The following is an 18,637-nucleotide window of genomic DNA, read 5'->3' as shown; positions in this document are numbered from 1 at the left end:
TCGGGAGGCAGCAGCTCCCGGGATCCCTCGGAGGATCCCCCGATCCCTCTGAGGCTCAGGAGCACGGAGATGGCGGAGAAGGCAAATCCCAAATCCCAGCCTGGCAAGGGGCAGCCGAGCCCCTGGAGAAGGGGCCAGGTGAGGGAGGGGATGCGAGGGGACAACAAGGAGCTGCCTGGGGGACAGGGATGGGATCGACTGTGCCAAGGATTCCTTCCCACGGCTCCTCCTGCCTGCAGGCAGGACATGGGGAATAAGGGGTGGGACACAGGGAATGGCAGGGGGGACACAGGGAACCACAGGTGGGACACGGGGAATAAGGGGTGGGACACAGGGAGGTACAGGTGGGACACAGGGAATGGCAAGTGGGACATGGGGAATAACAGGTGGGACATGGGGAATGGCAGGTGGGACACAGGGAGCCCCTGACAGGACACAGGGAATAGCAGATGGGACAGAGACAGGTACAGGTGGGACACAGGGAACCACCAATGGGACACAGGGATGACACAGGCAGGTACAGGTGGGACACGGGCAGCTGAAGGTGGGACACAGGGCAGCCAGGGCCAGTCCCCGTCCCCCCATGGGATGAGGCTGCCGGGGCCACCCAGCCCAGAGAGCCCGTGGGACACTGGGAGCCACCAGAGCCATTGGGAGAGCCCTGGAGACGGCACCCAACACCTTCCCCAGGCCAGCAGCTGTGACAGCAGCCAGGGCCACCCTCACTCACCCTCTGTCCCCTGCAGGTGGCCGTGCCCCGTGCCAGGCCAGCCCAGGAGGGGCCAGGGCCCACCCTGCCCGTGCACAACCCCGGCACCGGCCACCGGCCACTGCCCCCTGTGCCAGCAGCACCCTCGGCTTCTCCTGGCCACAGCAGCTCTCCGGCCGCCGGCCACCGCCCGCAGGTCCCCAATGCCCAGGACACCGGCGGGGAGCCGGGCACTGCCACGGCCACACAGGCCCAGGCAGGGGAGCCTGGGGACAGCACGGAGCCGCCCCCGCGCACCGTCAGGGTGGCCCGGCCGACCGAGGCCAGGCTGAGGCAGCTGGGGAGGATCTCCAGCTACGAGAGGATTCTGGAGTGGCTGGACGGCACCTTCCCAAGCACAGCCGAGGCCGTGGTGGAGCTGGAGGAAGAGCTGGATGGATAGTGGGAGTCCCAGGAATAATTACAGAATAATTAGGGTGGAAAAGACCTCTGAGATCATCGAGTCCAACCGGTGACCAAACCCCACCGTGTCCACTCAACCACAGCCCCGTCCAGCCGCTCCTTGGACACCTCCACAGCTCTGAGGGACCTTCTCGACGTGGACAGGCACCAAAGGGGGAAGCTGAGAAGGCAGAGCCAGACCCTGCTCAGGACAAACTGAAATACAGAATTCCCACGGAAATTCACAGGAAAACCCCTTTTCCCTGGGAGGAGGATCCACCACTGGGACAGGCTGCCCAGAGAAGCTGTGGAGCTCCATCCCAACGGGACGTGGACCTGAGAAACTCCTGCAGCTCCCTGGGGAGCTGGACACGGTGATCTCCAGAGGTTCCCTCCAACCTTTGTCCGTGGTGCTGTGAGGATGGGGACAGCAGCACCTTCCCCGTGGAGCAACAGCTTCAGGATGTGCTCCAGGGATCACAGAACCATGGAATGACCTGGGTTGGAAGGAACCTTGAAGCCCACCCAGTCCCACCCCCTGCCACGTGCAGGGACACCTTCCATTACCCGAAGTTTCTCCAAGCCCTCGTCCAACCTGCCTCTGAGCACTTCCAGGGTCTAGGAACAGGGAGAGGAGGAACCTTCCTACCCAACACCTGTGGAAAACACGTCCTGGAGCATCCCAGTAAAGAGTTGTTACACAGATCCACCCTTGTCCTCTGGTTAACACCTGAAACCATGACAAGATGCAACAGGAGCAGCTTTTCAGCCTCTGGTTTTCCCAACAAGTTTGTATCCTGAAGGATTCCATGGGGTTTCAATCCAACACCACAGCCACGGCCGGGGCAAGACAGAGTCAGGGATGTGAAGGGAAGAAACCTTCAAACCCCTGCTCCCCAAACAGCCCCTGTGGGCTGCTCAGAGGCTGTGAGGAGATGATTAAGCCCCCACAAAAAGGTGAAACCTGAAGATCAGAAGTCCCCCAGACCTCCAGCTCCCACCTTCAAACCATAAAAGAGACGCTTTTCTCTCCAGCCAACCCCCTCATTCCAAAGGATCCACGGAAAACCCTCTCCGAGGGCAACACTGCCCTTCCAGCACACCCCAGCTTTTGGGTGCAGCCATTTCAGAGCTTTCCCATCCCCCTCCATAAAACACGACCCCGAAACCCCTTTTTTCCTTATGGGGGCTGCTGCTGTTCCCGCTGCTCCGGGAGCGTTTGTTCATCGTACAGCACCGGCCTGGCTCCCACGTTTTCCTGAACAAAGGACTGAAACAGGGGGAATATGCGTCAGAAGCCCGTCCTGGACGTTGCTCACCCTTTTCCTGCACAAATATTTGTAAACACGTGGAGGATTCATGTCCAGCCGGCTCGGGACCCTTCATAAAACCAGGGATTTATTGCAAACAGGATGGGAATCATTTCCCAGCTCCCAGTGCTTATAGGGCTTTAGGATGAGAGACATAAAGAGCAGGAAAACAGCGCCTGCAGCTGGGCTCTGAGCTCTGCTGGAGAGGGATGAAACAGGGTGGGGGGGGGGGGTGAATTCACAGCTCCAGAGCCCCCCACAAACACCCTCCCAAAAAATAAAATAAAGTTTTGGAGTTTCTGGGCCGCACAAGAGAATGGCCCAGGGTTGATTTATGGACAGAAGTTCAGGGATAGGCTGAGCTCAGCTGAGCTGAGCCCAAGGACCTTCCAGAAGGGCTGAGGCTGGAGCAAAGGAGGCTCAGGGGGGACCTTGTGGCTCTGCACAAGTCCCTGACAGGAGGGGGCAGCCGGGGGGGTCGGGCTCTGCTGCCAGGGAACAGGGACAGGAGGAGAGGGAACGGCCTCAGGCTGGGCCAGGGCAGGCTCAGGGTGGACAGCAGGGAAAACTCCTCATGGAAAGGGTTTTCCAGCCCCAGCAGGGGTGGAGTGCCCACCCCTGCAGGGATTTCAAACCCCTGTGGATGTGGCACTGGGGACACGGGGCAGCGGTGGCCCCGGCAGGGCTGGACTGGGTGACCTCAGAGGGCTTTTCCACCCTCAGTGATTCCATGATTTTATGATCCAAAAGCCTCTCCTTGCAATCTCAGAGTTCCTCTCTTACCCATCCTCTGCTCGCACCCAGAGGGACAGAATCCTCCCGACCTTCCTGCCATCCTTATCCTACTCCTTTCGTTTTTCCATGATTCCCACAGCTGCAGCCAATGCCAGCAAGGGCAAGACCTCAGATTTTAGGGATAATCAGGAAAAACCAGAACTGCTCACCAGGGTTGGATTTGGGTCTTTGAATGTCCCCAAGGAGTGGCACAGAGATTTTTATTCATTTTTAGGAGCCAAAATAAGGCCTAAATGGGGAATATCAGCGTCAGCCCAGTGGGACTGGGACAGCTGGGGAAGGAGGGGAAGGAGAAGGCTGAGGAAGGTCATCCAATCCAGGATTCCAAGATTCCAGGATCCCCTTGGAAACACACAGAGAAAGAGAGGAAAGGGACAAAACGCAGAAGGAGGAATTAAAATTAGTTAATTAAAAAAAATTCCACAGAGGGTGGTCAAATGTTGGAGCAGGGGCACAGAGGGGCCGGGCAGCCTCCAGCCTTGGAGATCCCCAAAATTTACATGGAAAAGGCTGGGAAATTCCTGATTTCACTTCAAATTCAGCAACTTTAGAGGAGACTCGGACCAACTTTTCCATGAGCTGTTCCAGTCTGAATTAGGTGTCCCTGCCGCTGGCACAGGGTTGGGATTAGATGGGATTAAAGGTTCTTTCCAACCCAAACCATTCCACGGTCCGAATCCATAACCAGAGGATGAGAAAAGAGTGGGAATTCACGATTTCCCTCTGTGTTAAACCGAGTTTTACCTTAGAACACGAATGTTCTCCAGGGAAATTCCTTCCAGATCGCTTCACTTCCGCTCCTATCACTTGTTGTTTTTGAGATATCTCCCTTCTGGACACCACCACAAAGCCCTCTGGGGCAGCTGAGGCGTTTTCCAAACATTCCTGGGACCCTCCTGAGCCCCAAAGCCCGGAAACAGCAAATCTTGGGAAGAGCCTTCCCACGCCTGCACAATGCAAGGAGCGGGGCTGGAATTTGGGGTGGCTCAGCTGGACCCGTGTCCTGCACCACACCAGGCGAACATTCCCAACAAAACCCCGATGGCTTCGGGGATCCCTGCAGCCAGCAGCTCCAGAGTGGTTCAAATTCCTTAAAAAAAGATGTTGGAGACGAGTGGGGAAAGGTGAATGTTGCAGTGAAGGCTGAAAAAAGGAGCTGAGGAACTCCAGGACTTTCAGCCTCGTTTCAGCCCCTGAGCTGAGTCCTCCTGGGACAGAATTCCAGGAGTGTGGAGGAGAAGGGGAGCGGGGAAAAGCAGGACGGACTGAAGCAGGAGTGATGCCGATGATCTGATGGCACAGCAGGATTTGTGGATCCTGGGAAAGCAGAGGGTGTCCCTGACCTCAGCCAGGATTTAAAGTGCTTTTCCACAATACTCCCAGACCTAAACGCGGAGTCCCTGTGTGGGTGAGGGACCGCTGGATAAATAAATAAATAATTAGTGGGGTGGTCAATTCCAGAGGGTCGGGATCAAGGAGTTGCACCCCAAAGGGAGCTGCTGACAAGTGGGGAGCACAGCAGGGCCTGTCCTGGGACATGTGCAGCTCCACTTCTGTGGCAGCGACTCGGAGGAGCCACAGAGCAACTCCAGGAGCTCCTCAGTGACTCCAAACTGGGGGAAAAGTCACAGAATCATGGAATCCTTAAGGGTGGAAAAGTCCTCTGAGATCACCAACCATCCCCAGCACTGCCCAGGCCAGCACTGCCCCAAGTCCCCAGGTGCCACATCCACAGGGCTCCGAAATCCCTCCAGGGATGGGCACTCCACCCTGCCCTGGGCACTTCCAAGGCCTGAGCACCCTTTCCATGGGGAAATTCCTGCTGCTGTCCACCCTGAGCCTGCCCTGGCCCAGCCTGAGGCCGTTCCCTCTCCTCCTGTCCCTGTTCCCTGCCAGCAGAGCCCGACCCCCCCGGCTGCCCCCTCCTGTCAGGGACTTGTGCAGAGCCACAAGGTCCCCCCTGAGCCTCCTTTGCTCCAGCCTGAGCCCCTTCCCAGCTCCCTCAGGAATTCTCCAGCCCCTTCCCAGCTCCCTCAGGAATTCTCCAGCCCCTTTCCAGCTCCCTCAGGAATTCTCCAGCCCCTTCCCAGCTCCATTCCCTTCCCTGGACAGCTCCAGCCCCTCAGGGTCTCTCCAGAGCTGCCCCCGGCACTGGAGGTGCCCCAGCAGTGCCAGCACAGGGGACAAGGGCAGGGCAGGACAAGTTCCCTGAGAGGTTCTGGAGTCTTGGAGGTTTTCAACACAAGATGAGATAAAGCCCTGAACAGCCTGGGCTGATCTCAGAGGAATGGTTTGGGTGGGAAGGGGTCTGAGAGCCCATCCAGTGCCATCCCATGGGCAGGGACACCTCCCACTATCCCAGGTGGATCCAAGCCCCAGTGTCCAGCCTTGGCCTTGGACATTCCCAGGGATCCAGGGGCAGCCCCAGCTGCTCTGGCAATTCCAGCCCAGCCCCTCCCCACCCTCCCAGCCAGCAACTCCTTCCCCATATCCCATCTGTCCCTCACTCCAGCAGGTCAGACCAGAACCCCGCTGAGTTCCCTCCACAGGGAATGATCCCATGAACCACTCAACAGATCCCATGAATTCCCCCACTCAGGGCAAACCGAGTTGGCCACAAAGACTGGGATGGGATTGAGGGAACGGGGATGAAGCCAGCCCTAGATCCAAACTCCCAGGATGTTTCCCATGGCTGTGCCCAGCCCTGGGAAAGCTCTGCTGCTCTCCCTCCCCTCAGCTGACGAGGAGTCTGCATCCGGGCTATTGTAGGAAAACCTCTCTGGGTCAGGTTGGTTTGTTTTTTTTTTTCCCTCCCCTTTCCATGTCTGTTTTGCAAGTGGAATATTTCCAGCCCCACCGGCCGCCTGTGATCATATCAGGCCAGCCCCGAACGAACACTGATTTCTCTGCTGCCGCTTTGATCGCAGCCAAGTGCTTTTCTCTCCCGGGTAAGGAGGTCACGGGGTTAAAAGAGCAAAGTGACAATTCCCAAAGTTCAATCCGCTGCCACCAGGGCCAGACGCGCTCGCCAGGCTCCATTAGCACGTAGGACAGGGTGGTTATCACAGGTCACTGACACCGGCCCCGCTCTAATGGCTTTTCCTGTGGCCTTATCAATGCCGTGCACAAAGTGGCTCCCCCCAGCCTTCCCCTATGATCTCAGAGCTCTGTTTACAGCTATCTCCCTGCACCAGGCACCAGGGGGGCAGCCAAGTCAGCAGCCGCTGAGAAATGCCAGGACACGGCCACGGGACAGGCTGCAAAGTGCCTGAGATGGACAAGGAGTTACTCGGGAAGGGAATTTTTTCCACTGTGCGGCCCCCTCCTTCTCCACCCCCCCTCCCAAAAAAAAATAAAAATAATTTTTAAAAAAGAAGTTTTCGAGTTCCCAAGGAAAACTTGACAAGCCCCAGCTCTGAAACAGAAGGGAACCACAGATTTTCCATGGTGGGGTTTGAGTTGCAGCGTGGAATAAAAGGAACAAGTGGTGCCACAAAGAGAAAAAAAAGGATTTGGTTTCGTCTGCAAGGCAGGGCTGGGTGGCTCTCGTTATTGGAGCTGTGGTTCCTCAAGAGCCTCTCTCGTGCCCTGAAAGAAGAGCTTCGGTTCTTGCCCCGTTTGCAAAGCATGAATGTTTCTGGTGGGGATGCTGAGCCCCTCAGAGGGTGGGGAGCGAGCAGCAGCTGAGCCCCCCCGCCCCATCCCCATCCCAAAAAGGCAGGAGAAGGAGGATTCGGGCAGGCAGCACCAGCAGCAGCACGCTGGGAGAGGAATTAAAACGTGAGGAACGATTTCAGTGCAGGGCTGGGAGGAGAACCAGGATCCACGGGATCCCCCAGTTCCAAGGGAATCTGCTCCACGCTGCCATCCAAGGCGGGCATTCCAGGGGCTCACCTTGAGCCCAGGGACCCCCGGGCAGCTCCCGCAGCAAAACCTTGCAATTCCAGCGATAATTCCAAAACAAAAGCGTGTTTCTCCTCCTGAGGCTGTGCTGGCTCCACACTAAGAGATACAGAACTTGTCCTTCCCTAAAATTCCCAAGGAGAGCTGCTCCGAGTGGATACAGACTATCCACGCTGACGAGATATTCCCACGTGGATTGTTTTCAGTAAAATAGGGGGGTTTTTGTTAACTGTACCTTTTTTTTTTAACCTTTTTAATGCATTTTGTGCATCAAAGCAGCTCGAGGGTTGGAGGAGAAGCAGCACAGATAAAAACGTCAGTGGTAAGATAGGACAAATTTATAGTAAATCCCTGTCAGCTCCCATTTATCTAAATTATCCAGCTCTGGATTCTCCAGAAATCCTTCACCAGCTCCAGTTTTAAGCCTGTTTTTACCTCAGAATCTACTCCCTTTTTCTTTCTGGGTTGTTGCCTTTTTTTTTTGGACACTTGTTCTTTCCCCTAAAATGACCCCTTTGTAGCTGGGATCAAAGAGCTGGGAGTGTCAATCCCAGTGTCTTCAGGAACATGTGAAGAACCTCAAAGTAATTGGGAAGCAATTAGCACAAAGCTAAAAAATCCCACCCCGCCGAGGCAGAGCCTAAATGAGCACTAACAGGCACCAGCCCGGGCTCAGGGAGGCGTTTAAGGGACTTAAATCACCCTCAGCTGCCTCGGAGACAACTTTTTGGGAGCACCTTCAGTGCAGCCCACTCTGCCTTGAGTTTTTTTGGCTTTTTTTTTTTTTTTCATTCCTTTCTGCTTTGGGTTCACTCTTTGCTTTCTGCCTCGCTGCAGCTTACGGGAAACAAGAAACACAAAACTGCTTTTCATTCTCTGTTATGTAAAGTCGAGCCATTCCACGTCTTGGCCTGGAAACCCAAGGCACCCACCAGCTGCTCAGATGCTCCTGCAGATAAACCAGCTGGCCCAGGCCTCACCTTCCCTAATTTATTCTGGATATCGATCAAAGCAGCCCCAGCATTACACAGACTTTGGTCAGAGGCAACATAAAAGATAAACCCATCAATGGCGAAATCGCTGCACTGCAGCGTTCTGGGTTTGTTCTTTAGATCATAATATTGGCATTTTCCACAGCTCCTCTCCCCTAGGATGGGATGGAGCTGATCCCACCAGCCCAGAGCCCCAGCAGGCTACAGGTGAATGTCCTGAGATAGCACTGGGCTGCTGAGCTCAGCCTGGGCTGGGCTTAGGGCTCAAGCTCAGCTCAAACCAGGCCAGGCCTCAGCCAGCTGACCCTGAAATCCCCAGGGCCCGGATTTGCTGCCGGTTCCCCCTCTAAAACCTTTCACTGGTTTGGGATGGAGGCACCCTGAAGAAGTTGGGATGTTTTGTTTGACATCTGCAGAGATCCAAAGCCTCCCCATGCCCATCTCTCCCTCAGGACAGCATCAGGCAGCCCCTTCCTCACCAGGAAAGGAACGGGGATGAATAATCCCCTCAAACATCTCAGGAGATCCTCAAATGGCACATCCCTGCTGAACAGAACCTGGGCTGGGCTTGGGGCTCAGGCTCAGCTCAAACCGGGCCAGGCCTTGGCCAACTGACCCTGAAATCTCCAAGGCCTGGATTTGCTCCCCCTCCTTAAATCGTTCCCAGATTCCCAGACTGGTTTGGGACAGAGGGACCTTAAAGATGATCCCATTCCACCCCAACCTTCCCCTGCCCCAGGCTGCTCCAAGCCGCGTCCAACCCAGCCTGGGACACTTCCACCCGAATCCAACGCTCCTGGCACCCAAAGCCCACCACACCCATGTTTCCAGCTCCTCTCTTTTCCATTTTCCTAGGAAAAGGACAGCCCCCTTCTGTCTGATATTGTGAGGATCCCCACTGAGGTGGTTCAGTGGCTCCAACCTGAAGCCAAACCTGGAATTTACCAAACCTCATTCCCTGCAATTCCAAGGGGATTTGCTGCAGGCAGAACCCACGGACAAGGTAAGGACTTGTTAATTCAGGGACATAAACCCAAATCATGGAATGACCTGAGGCGAGCAGGAGTTGCACACATGGATAACCCCAATGAAACAACACAACCCCCACTCCTGGGATGTTCTGTCCCAGATCTGCAGAGATCCAAAGCCTCCCCACGCCCGTCTCTCCCTCAGGACAGCGTCAGGCAGCCCCTTCCTCACCAGGGAAGGAACGGGGATGAATAATCCCCTCAAACATCCCAGGAGAGGCTGAAACCTGATGAGCACAACCTGGACTGGGCTTGGGGCTCAGGCTCAGCTCAAACTGGACCAGGCCTTGACCAAATGACCCTGAAATCTCCAAGGCCTGGATTTACTCCCCCTCCTTAAATCGTTCACAGATTCCCAGACTGGTTTGGGATGGAGGCACCCTGAAGAAGTTGGGATGTTTTGTTTGACATCTGCAGAGATCCAAAGCCTCCCCACGCCCGTCTCTCCCTCAGGACAGCGTCAGGCAGCCCTTTCCTCACCAGGAAAGGAACGGGGATGAATAATCCTCTCAAACATCCCAGGAGAGGCTGTCCTGCCCCGGAGCCGCCACCATGCCAAGGTCCAGCTCTCAATTAACCCCCGCCTGACCTTCCTTCACTTTCTTTCCCCCTGCTCTGCCCTTCCTGCCAAAGTTCAGCGTTTCCTGGAAAAGTCTCCGTGCCTGTTGGATGTTGTCCTTCGCCTTGGTTGCCGAGGGAAGGATTTGCAGGATTTACAGGTGCCTGGCCCCCTCTGGAAGCCCATGACCGCGGGCTGACCCGCCGGTACAATATGTGAACTCCTGCCCTGCTGATAAGGCTGCCAGATAGGAGCGGGAGTTTGCAAATAATCCTTTGGGAATTTATAAGCAGCGCAGCCATAAAACCGAGGTGACTGGAAGGTCGATTTCACTAAAAATAATAAATATCTCAATGTTTATTCAACGTGGGCCTTTTTAACTGCAGGCCAAGCTCTGAGATAACGCTATTGTAAATGACAAATATGAGGAGTTTTGGGGAACTATTACATTATGATCCTTCCGTCTGACACGGCCGGGGCCGTTCCCTCGATGCTTTGCAGGATCTCTGACATTGTTCAAGGCGAGCTGGGCCTCGAAAGCCAGGTCAGGATTCAGTCCCAGGTCAAGAAAAGGGCAATTTGCTGCTAAGGAGGTTTTTTCTCCTACTCCTGGCTCCGTAAAACACCTTCCTTAAGCTCTGCTCGGGATTTCGGCTCGTTACAAGTTCTCAATCCCATTTTTAGGGCTTTGGGAGGGAACAGGAGGAATGGGAGCACTGACCGGGCCCAGCTCAGGATGGGGACAGAGGACGCTGAGCTGCTAGCACAGAACCCCTGCACTGGTTCAGCCTCTCCATGGAATCCCTGAGGTTGGAAAAATCCTCTGGGATTGAATCCAAGCATCCCCAGCTCTTCCAGGGCCACCGCTGCCCCGTGTCCCCATGTGCCACATCCCACATGGCTTTGAAATCCCTGCAGGGATGGGGACTCCCCCCCTGCTGGAAAATCCTTTCCATGGAGGAATTTTCCCTAATATCCAACCTAAACCTCCTCTGGCCGTCCCATCCCATCCCATCCCATCCCATCCCACCCCATCCCATCCCATCCCTCATCCCCAGCTGCACCCTCCCATCAGGGCGTTGTAGGGACACCACCACCCACCCGCTCCCCTGCACCATTCCCACCTCCAGAAGGAGACAATCCCATCCCAACCCATCCCACGGATCTGGCCATGGATCTGCTGCTTCCCCTGACACATTTCAGAGGAACAATCCCTACTTCAGATTAAAAAGTGAAGCAACAAGACAACAAAAAAATTCCAATGCACAAACAAACATCTTTCTGTTATGACCAGCAAAGCAATTCCACGTCTTGGCCTTGAAATCCAAGGAATCCAACCATTTGGAATGTCCAGAACTGCTCCAGCCACCAGCAGAAGCTGCTGACCCTCCTCAGAACACCTTTATGGGCAATCACACCATCAAATCCATACCAAATCCATATCAAATCCATATCAAATCCATATAAAATCCATATCAAATCCATACCAAATCCACATCCTCGTGTCAAACCGAGGCACAGGCGCCCCTCCGATAGGATTCCCAATCCTGTTCCCATGATCCATATTCCTCCCTGAAGTTTCCCCAAATAAAGTGGCACTTTCAGCCACCCCCCCCCCCCCCAGCCTTTCAGCCCCTCATAATTCCCAATTAACAAACTCCTGCTCTGGCTCCCAGCTCCGCCTCGGAGCAGGAGGGTTTCCTCCAAGACAAACACAGCCACACATTTTGGGGAGGGGAATTTCTCGTTCCAAGAAAATCTCACGGCAACGTGGCCAAATGACCTAATTATGAACAGATGAGGGGCACAAAAAGATGTTTTATAGGAACAGGGTTTCTGACAGTTCTTTTCCTTCAGCAAACTCGTGTGGACTGCTGGAGACGCCGGGAATTGGAAAACAATTCCCTCTCAGGGCTGGGAAGGGAGGAAAGCTGGGAACAGAGAGCTCCTTTCATCTCCTGCCTGGGCTTTGGGTTGCCCAACCGCAGGGCAGAGCCCCACAACGGCTCCCGGGCTCCAAAGGCCCTGGAAAAGGGATGCAGGTTCCTTGGAATGGCACAGGCAAGGCCTGGAAGCTGCTGGAAGCATCCCTGAAATCCAGAGCTGGAGCATGAGCTCCAAATGTCCCTAAAAAGGGATGAGACTCCACAGGTTCCATGGATCAGGAGATTCAAGGCTCGGATGCTGCTGGAAACACCCCCAAAATGAAAAGTTGGAGGATGAACTCCAAAGGTTCCTTATCAGCCTCCCTTGTAAACTAATAATGAATATAATTAATTAATTTCAAACAATTCATTAATAATTAAAACTCAGTGCCTGATGTACTCTGAATTGCCAGGAGCCAGCCTACGGAAACAGGAGCTCTCTGGGACAGCTCCAAGGAACCATTTTCAGTCAAAAAATGAACTCCCGGCACAATCTGAGGGAATTTTTCCCTCAGGAACCTCGGAGGGATCCCATTCGGGGATGGCAGCAAAGCTGCTCCCGTCAGGCAGCCTTTGGAGGGCAGTGAAAGTCTCCACAGTGCAGCAAATAATTCCTTCCCGAGCAATTCCTCCCTGAAACTCTTCAATTTCCACAGAATAACGGAATTATTGCATCCAAAGAGGATTTCTTGGAGGAAACAGCACCAAAATCCAACCAATTCTACCCAAACCTCCCCAATTTCCACCGAATAACGAAATTCCTGAGTCCAAAGAAACATCCTTGGGGAAAATGGTATCAGAATCCAGCCAATTCCTGCCCCAAACCCTCCCATTTCCATGCAATAACGAAATTACTGCATTCAAAGAGGAATTACTGGAGGAAACAGCACCAAAATCCAACCAATTCTACCCAAACCTCCTCCCTTTCCACGGAATCATGGAATTCCTGCGTCCAAAGAGGATTTCTTGGAGGAAAATGCAACAACTAAGAAATACAAATATATGAAAAATTCAGGATTTGGGACAGCTGGAGAAAATTCCCTTTGCATTTCTGGGCCTCGCATGATGAAACCCCACGGATTTCACCCAAATCCATCCCACCCTGGCTTTTTTTCTCCCTCAGGGATGCACATTCCAGGTGAGCATGGATAAATGATGGAGGAGCAGAGCCACGGAATTCCTCAAAGCAGGAAAATCCCGGAAAAGCCTGGATTTACTCACCAGGACTGAGTAGATGTGGAGGCATCGATAGACCGGGGAGAAATCCACCAAATCCTGGGCCCCAGGCACCTAAAACAGGGAGAAAATCCATAAAAAACGTGGCAAACTCACCAAAATTCCATGGATAAGTAAGGAAAACTGCAAAAAATTTAATTATAGGGAAGCAGGGCTCTAAAATATCACATGGAGACAAGTGAAATCCTAAAAAAATCACATTTAATTAAGTTTGTCACTCCAAAAAATCACATTTAGGGGTGTGTAACTCACAAAAATTCCATGGATAAATAAGGATAACTGTGAAAAATTTAAATATGGGTAAGTGGAACTCTAAAATATCCCAGAGACAGCAAAATCCTAAAACAAATCCAATATAAATAAGCGTAAGTCTAAAAAATCCCATTTAGGTGAATGAAACGATAAAAAAAAATCCAATATAAATAAAAGTCACTCTAAAAAAAATCACATCCGGGTGAGTGTAATTCATAAAAATTCCATGGATAAAGAAATAAAAGTGCAAAAAATTTAAATACGGGTAAATGGGACTGTAAAATATTACTTGGAGATAAGTGAAATCCTAAAAACATCACCTTTAAATAAATTTGTCAGTCCAAAAAAATCACATTCAGGGGAGGATAACTCTAAAAAAATCAAATTTAAATAAGTGTCACTGCAAAAAAATCCCATCCAGGTGAGTGCAAGTCATAAAAATTTCATTTATAAATAAATAGAATGGCAAAAAATTTAAATATGGGTAAGGGGGATTCTAAAATATCACATGGAGATAAGCGAAATCCTAAAAAAATCCAATATAAATGAATGCCACCCTAAAAAAATCCCATTTAGGTGAATGAAACTCTAAAAAAATCATATAAATGATACGTGTGTTTATGACAAATTATGTCAAAATATAATTTATCAAAATATCAACAATTCCATAAATCCCTTCAGAATCCCACTTTTAGGTGAGTGTAGCTCTAAAAAAATTCTGATATTAAACCAGTGTCACTCCAAAAAATCCCATCGAGGTGAGTGTAACTCTAAAAAAACAACAGTGAAGTAAACTCCACTCTAAAAAAAATCACATTTAGGTGAATGTAAGCCTAAAAACTCCAAATACAAATAAGTTTATCACTCCAAAATGTCATTTCTAGGGGAGCTCCAACAGCAGCAGGTTCAGCGGAGCAAAGCCAAGATTCCAGGTATGGAAAAACCAATTTAATTCCTGGGATCTGCCCACATATTTCGATTTTTCAGGGCTTCGGGAGCAGGAAAATGTCCTTTCCTGTTGGTCTTGCTCCATTTAAATCCCACCTAACACTCAGGCTCCTTCCAGCCATAGAACCCGAAGGATCCTGGCACAATCCCTGCTGCTCCTTACGCAACAGAAAGGGGGAAAAAAGGCAAAAAACAGGGGGAAAAAACCCAACTTGTTCTTTGGATTGCACGTTCGGTTTGGTTGAAAGCTCCATTTGGGTTTCATTTGCTCCCCCTCAGGAAGAGGCGCCGGCACCTTTCAACGGGGCCGAGGGAAAGGGAATTTGGGCAGGGTGGGATGGAGGGAAGGAGAGATCAGAGGGGCAATTTGCATTCGAGAGGTTTTTGTGTCCTTTGGAGATGTTCCCTTTCAACTGCTTGGCCCGGGCTGAAAGCTCCGGCACCCAAAATCCAGGGAAAAGGGAGTGTTCTGTTGACATGGGGCGGGAAAAGGGGGCAGGGATGAAAGGCCCGATGGACAGGCCTCGGAATGTTTTCATGTTCCCGGGTTTTAATGAGGCTGCGAGGGAGGTGGGATGAAGAAAGGGGAGCTCAGGGAGGATTTGCCAACCCCAAAGTGCCCCGGGCAGGGTCCTCCTCAGCTGGAGACTCCTCGGCAGCGGAGGGAGCCGGCCTGGCAAACTGGGATTTGGGGATAAACTCCTCTCTAACGTGGAAATGGAGGTAAAGGGTCTCCTCCGTGCAAGGAAAATCGGTCCTGGGTGCTGCAGAGGGTCCTGGCTGGAGCTGAAATGAGGGATCCCAGGATCCCAGACTGCCTTGGGATGGCAGGATCCTTAAAGCCCATCCCGAGGTACTGCAGGATGGGATTCCCCACATCCACACCTTCAGCTCCTGCCTCTGGAGCTGTTCTTGGAGCTGCCTGGGATAGTGGAAGTGTCCCTGTCTGTGGCAGGGGTGGAACAGGGGATTTTGGGGGATAAACTCCTCTCTGACCTGGAACTGGAGCTGTTAAAAGATCTCCTCCATGCAAGGAAAATCAGATGTCAGCACTGCAGAGGTTCCTGGTTGGAGCTGAAATGAGGGATCCCAGAATCCCAGACTGGTTTGGGATGGGAGTGACCCTAAAACCCACCCCATTCCAGCCCTGCCACGGACAGGGACACTTCCACTATCCCAGGTGGCTCCAAGAACAGCTCCAGAGGCAGGAGCTGAAGGTGTGGATGTGGGGAATCCCATCCTGCAGCACCTGGATCACCTCGAGATCCCCAAAAACTCGTCAGTCCAACCCAGGGGTGCAGGAAGGGGAAGCAGGAGGTTCAGTGGGATCAAGGCAGCAAAGGGAATGAATCACGGGGACGGATTTTAGCCAGCTCACCCCTCTCCCTGGGATTCCCTTCCTCCCTGGCACTGCTCTTCCCAGCGGCTCTTCCAGCGGAGCAGGAGCGGATCACCAGAAAAGAGGAAGGATCCCAAGTGAGGAATGGGGCTGGGATCACCTCTGACCCTTTCCATGTCCACCTTGGGCTGTTCCACACATCCCACCTGAAGGCTGGGAGAGCTGGGAATGTTGCCCTGGAGAAGGGAAGGAGCCAGGGAGAGCTGCGAGCCCCTTGCAGGGCCTAAAGGGGCTCCAGGAGAGCTGCAGAGGGACTGGGGCCAAGGCCTGGAGGGCCAGGAGGCAGGGAATGGCTTCCCAGTGGGAAAGGGGAGCTTGGGCTGGGATGTTGGGAAGGAATTGCTGGCTGGGAGGGTGGGGAGGGGCTGGGCTGGAATTGCCAGAGCAGCTGGGGCTGCCCCTGGATCCCTGGGAATGCCCAAGGCCAGGCTGGATGGACTTGGATCCACCTGGGACTGTGGGAGGTGTCCCTGCCCATGGCAGGGGCTGCACTGGATGGGATTGAAGGTCCCTCCCCACTCAAACCATTCCAGGATTCCCTGCTCCCAGCTGACCCCAGGACAAGGGCTCTGAACACCCCCCATCCCTCTCACCAACTTTTCCCTTTCCCCAGACTCTGACGCCTGCACACACGAGGCAGCACTTCCACTGAGTTAATCCCAGTATTTTCCTGCCTTCCCGCTCGTTTCTTTTCCATTCCCAGCCTCCCAGGCCTCCTGAATTCCCTGAACAGCTCCCGAATCCCCAGCCCAGCTCCTCAGGACTCCTCAGGCGCAGCTTTCGCCTCCCTTTATTCCCCCAGCGTTAGGAGCCATCGGCCTCTCGTTGGTAAAACCTTAAACAGTCAAACCCTTCCGGCTCAGAAATCCTTGGAGACACCCTTGGATATCCCTGGAGCAGCCAGGGGAGCGTGGGCAGCTCCTGCCCAGCCCTGCCCAGTGACCACCACCCACGAGGGGCCGGCCCCCAGCCCACGCCGGGGTTTTTTAGGGAGGAGGGATCTGTCATCCCTCCACACCCCCATCAAAGCAGGGAACGTTTTCCAGGGAATTTCAACCCACGATCAAACGGTTTTGCTCCGCTTGGATTCGGGACTCCAACTTGAACGGGCTCCACAGAGAAATTGTTCTGATAAAGATTGAAAAAATCAGGCTTTTGCCAAAAAGAGTTTGACTCCCCCCAGAGAAATTTGTTCAAAGCAACAATTTCAGGCTCTGATTTTCTGGAGAAACTTCCAAGCCCACACACAGGCTCGGGAAAAATCGGCTGGGCCACTCTGCACAGCTCCCATGTCCAGCAAGAGCTGCAGAATTCCTGACCCAGGAACAGCAGGACCAGGCAGGGAAGGTCGAGTCCTTCCCACAGCAAAGTTGGTTGCAAATAAAGACAAAACCCCAAAGCTGTGCTGGGGTTTTATGCAGGGGATAAAAAGGAATATAAAAATTATATCAATAAATGTATAAACTGTAAAAATATTATTTTATAATATACTAAATATGATTTTATAATGTGGTAAATATTACTTTATAAGGGATTTCAAGAAAAAAACAGATCAGCTCTTCTGCACACATGGCTTTGTAGAAGAGATGTTAATTCTTTTATTCCAAATCTTCCCAGAATTTCCAATATAGGGCTTGGAATACATGGAATTGCATCCAGCAGAAGGACGTGGAGCTGCTGGAGAGAGCCCAGAGGAGACCCCGGAGCTGCTCCAGGCCTGGAGCCCCTCTGCTCTGGATCAGGCTGGGAGAGCTGGGAATGTTCCCCTGGAGAAGGGAAGGAGCCAGGGAGAGCTGCGAGCCCCTTGCAGGGCCTAAAGGGGCTCCAGGAGAGCTGCAGAGGGACTGGGGCCAAGGCATGGAGGGCCAGGAGGCAGGGAATGGCTTCCCAGTGGGAAAGGGGAGCTTGGGCTGGGATGTTGGGAAGGAATTGCTGGCTGGGAGGGTGGCGAGGGGCTGGGCTGGAATTGCCAGAGCAGCTGGGGCTGCCCCTGGATCCCTGGGAATGCCCAAGGCCAGGCTGGACACTGGGGCTTGGATCCACCTGGGATAGTGGGAGGTGTCCCTGCCCATGGAATGGGGGTGAAGTGGGTGATTTTTAAGGTCTCTTCCATCCCAACCCATTCCATGATTCCATGAAATTCCCTCTCTGGCTGGATTAACACACTGCACAATGAACCTGTCCAACATTCCCAAGTTCAGGTATTTCTCTGATATTTCAATATTCAGACGCACCCAAAAACTCAGGCTCAGCACTGAAGAAGTGCCTGCACTCCCTGAGCCAGAGCAGCGCTGCCAGTGCTCCCCACAATCCGTAAATCCCTGGGTTTGGGGACGTGCCGATGCCACGGCAGCTCGGGCTGCCCCAGGCCGGGACTGATGGCTCCCCTGCCACCCCCCTTCAGCCCAACCTCGGCTTTTTATGCCCTTTGATTTGCAGAACAAAGGATTTATTCATCTTGTCCCAAAACTTCCCAGTTCACGCAACATCAGCCTCCCCAGTCTCGTTCCCAAATCCTGCAGCAGGCACGTTCCGGAGCTGGGAGCGGGGCAGGGCTCTGGAAACACCGAAACCCCTCCTGCAAGTGGGGTTAAACAATTCCTGCAGCACGTTTAACCCCTGGAAGCCGAGTTTTCCATGGAAATGTGCAGCCCTGGCTGCCACCAGCACGAGGCTTGCTCAGAGTTTCGGGATGCTTTGCTCTGGGTTTGGATAATTTGGGATACAAGGGTTTGGATCTCGGATCCTCGGTGGGGTTTGGTGTGAATATGGGACACGAGCACAGGTTCTGCCCCTCAGTGAGGGTGAAACCGTCCAGACAGGAACACCAGGAATTCCAGAGAACACAAATCCAGGGATTTGGGAACCATCCCAGAGTCCCACTGTTTGCAATCCATGGATGAGCTCGGGTAGAGGGACATGGGATGGGACACAGAACCCACGGAGGCTCCGCTCCAGGGGAGGGCACAGGCTGGGGGGGACTGCAGGTGACACAAACATCCCAGGAATCGTCCCTAAAACTCCACTGCAGCCAGCAGCGACAGCTCTGAACCAGTCCAGCTCTGGATCCGCAGGAAAAGGATCTGGAGCTGCTGGATCAAACCCAGGAGACATCACAGAGCTGCTCCCAGGGCTGGAGG

The 18,637-nt window shown here is 53.2% G+C and overlaps 1 protein-coding gene across 9 annotated transcripts in view; it reads right to left on the bottom strand.

The window, feature by feature from the left end:
* Positions 1 to 18,637, bottom strand: part of EXOC6B (exocyst complex component 6B) — a 272,126-nt gene that overhangs the window by 134,299 nt on the left and 119,190 nt on the right. For all 9 annotated transcript variants that reach the window (XM_032108405.1, XM_032108407.1, XM_032108406.1 and 6 more), the window contains one exon: positions 12,884 to 12,952. In XM_032108405.1, coding sequence (XP_031964296.1) covers positions 12,884 to 12,952 — 69 coding nt within the window. The remainder of the gene's footprint in view (positions 1 to 12,883; positions 12,953 to 18,637) is intronic.

This window comes from Corvus moneduloides, chromosome 5, assembly GCF_009650955.1.
Source record: "Corvus moneduloides isolate bCorMon1 chromosome 5, bCorMon1.pri, whole genome shotgun sequence".
Lineage (NCBI taxonomy): Eukaryota > Metazoa > Chordata > Aves > Passeriformes > Corvidae > Corvus > Corvus moneduloides.
The sequence above is the reverse complement of the archived record's forward strand: the minus strand, read 5'-3'. Positions and strand labels throughout refer to the sequence as shown.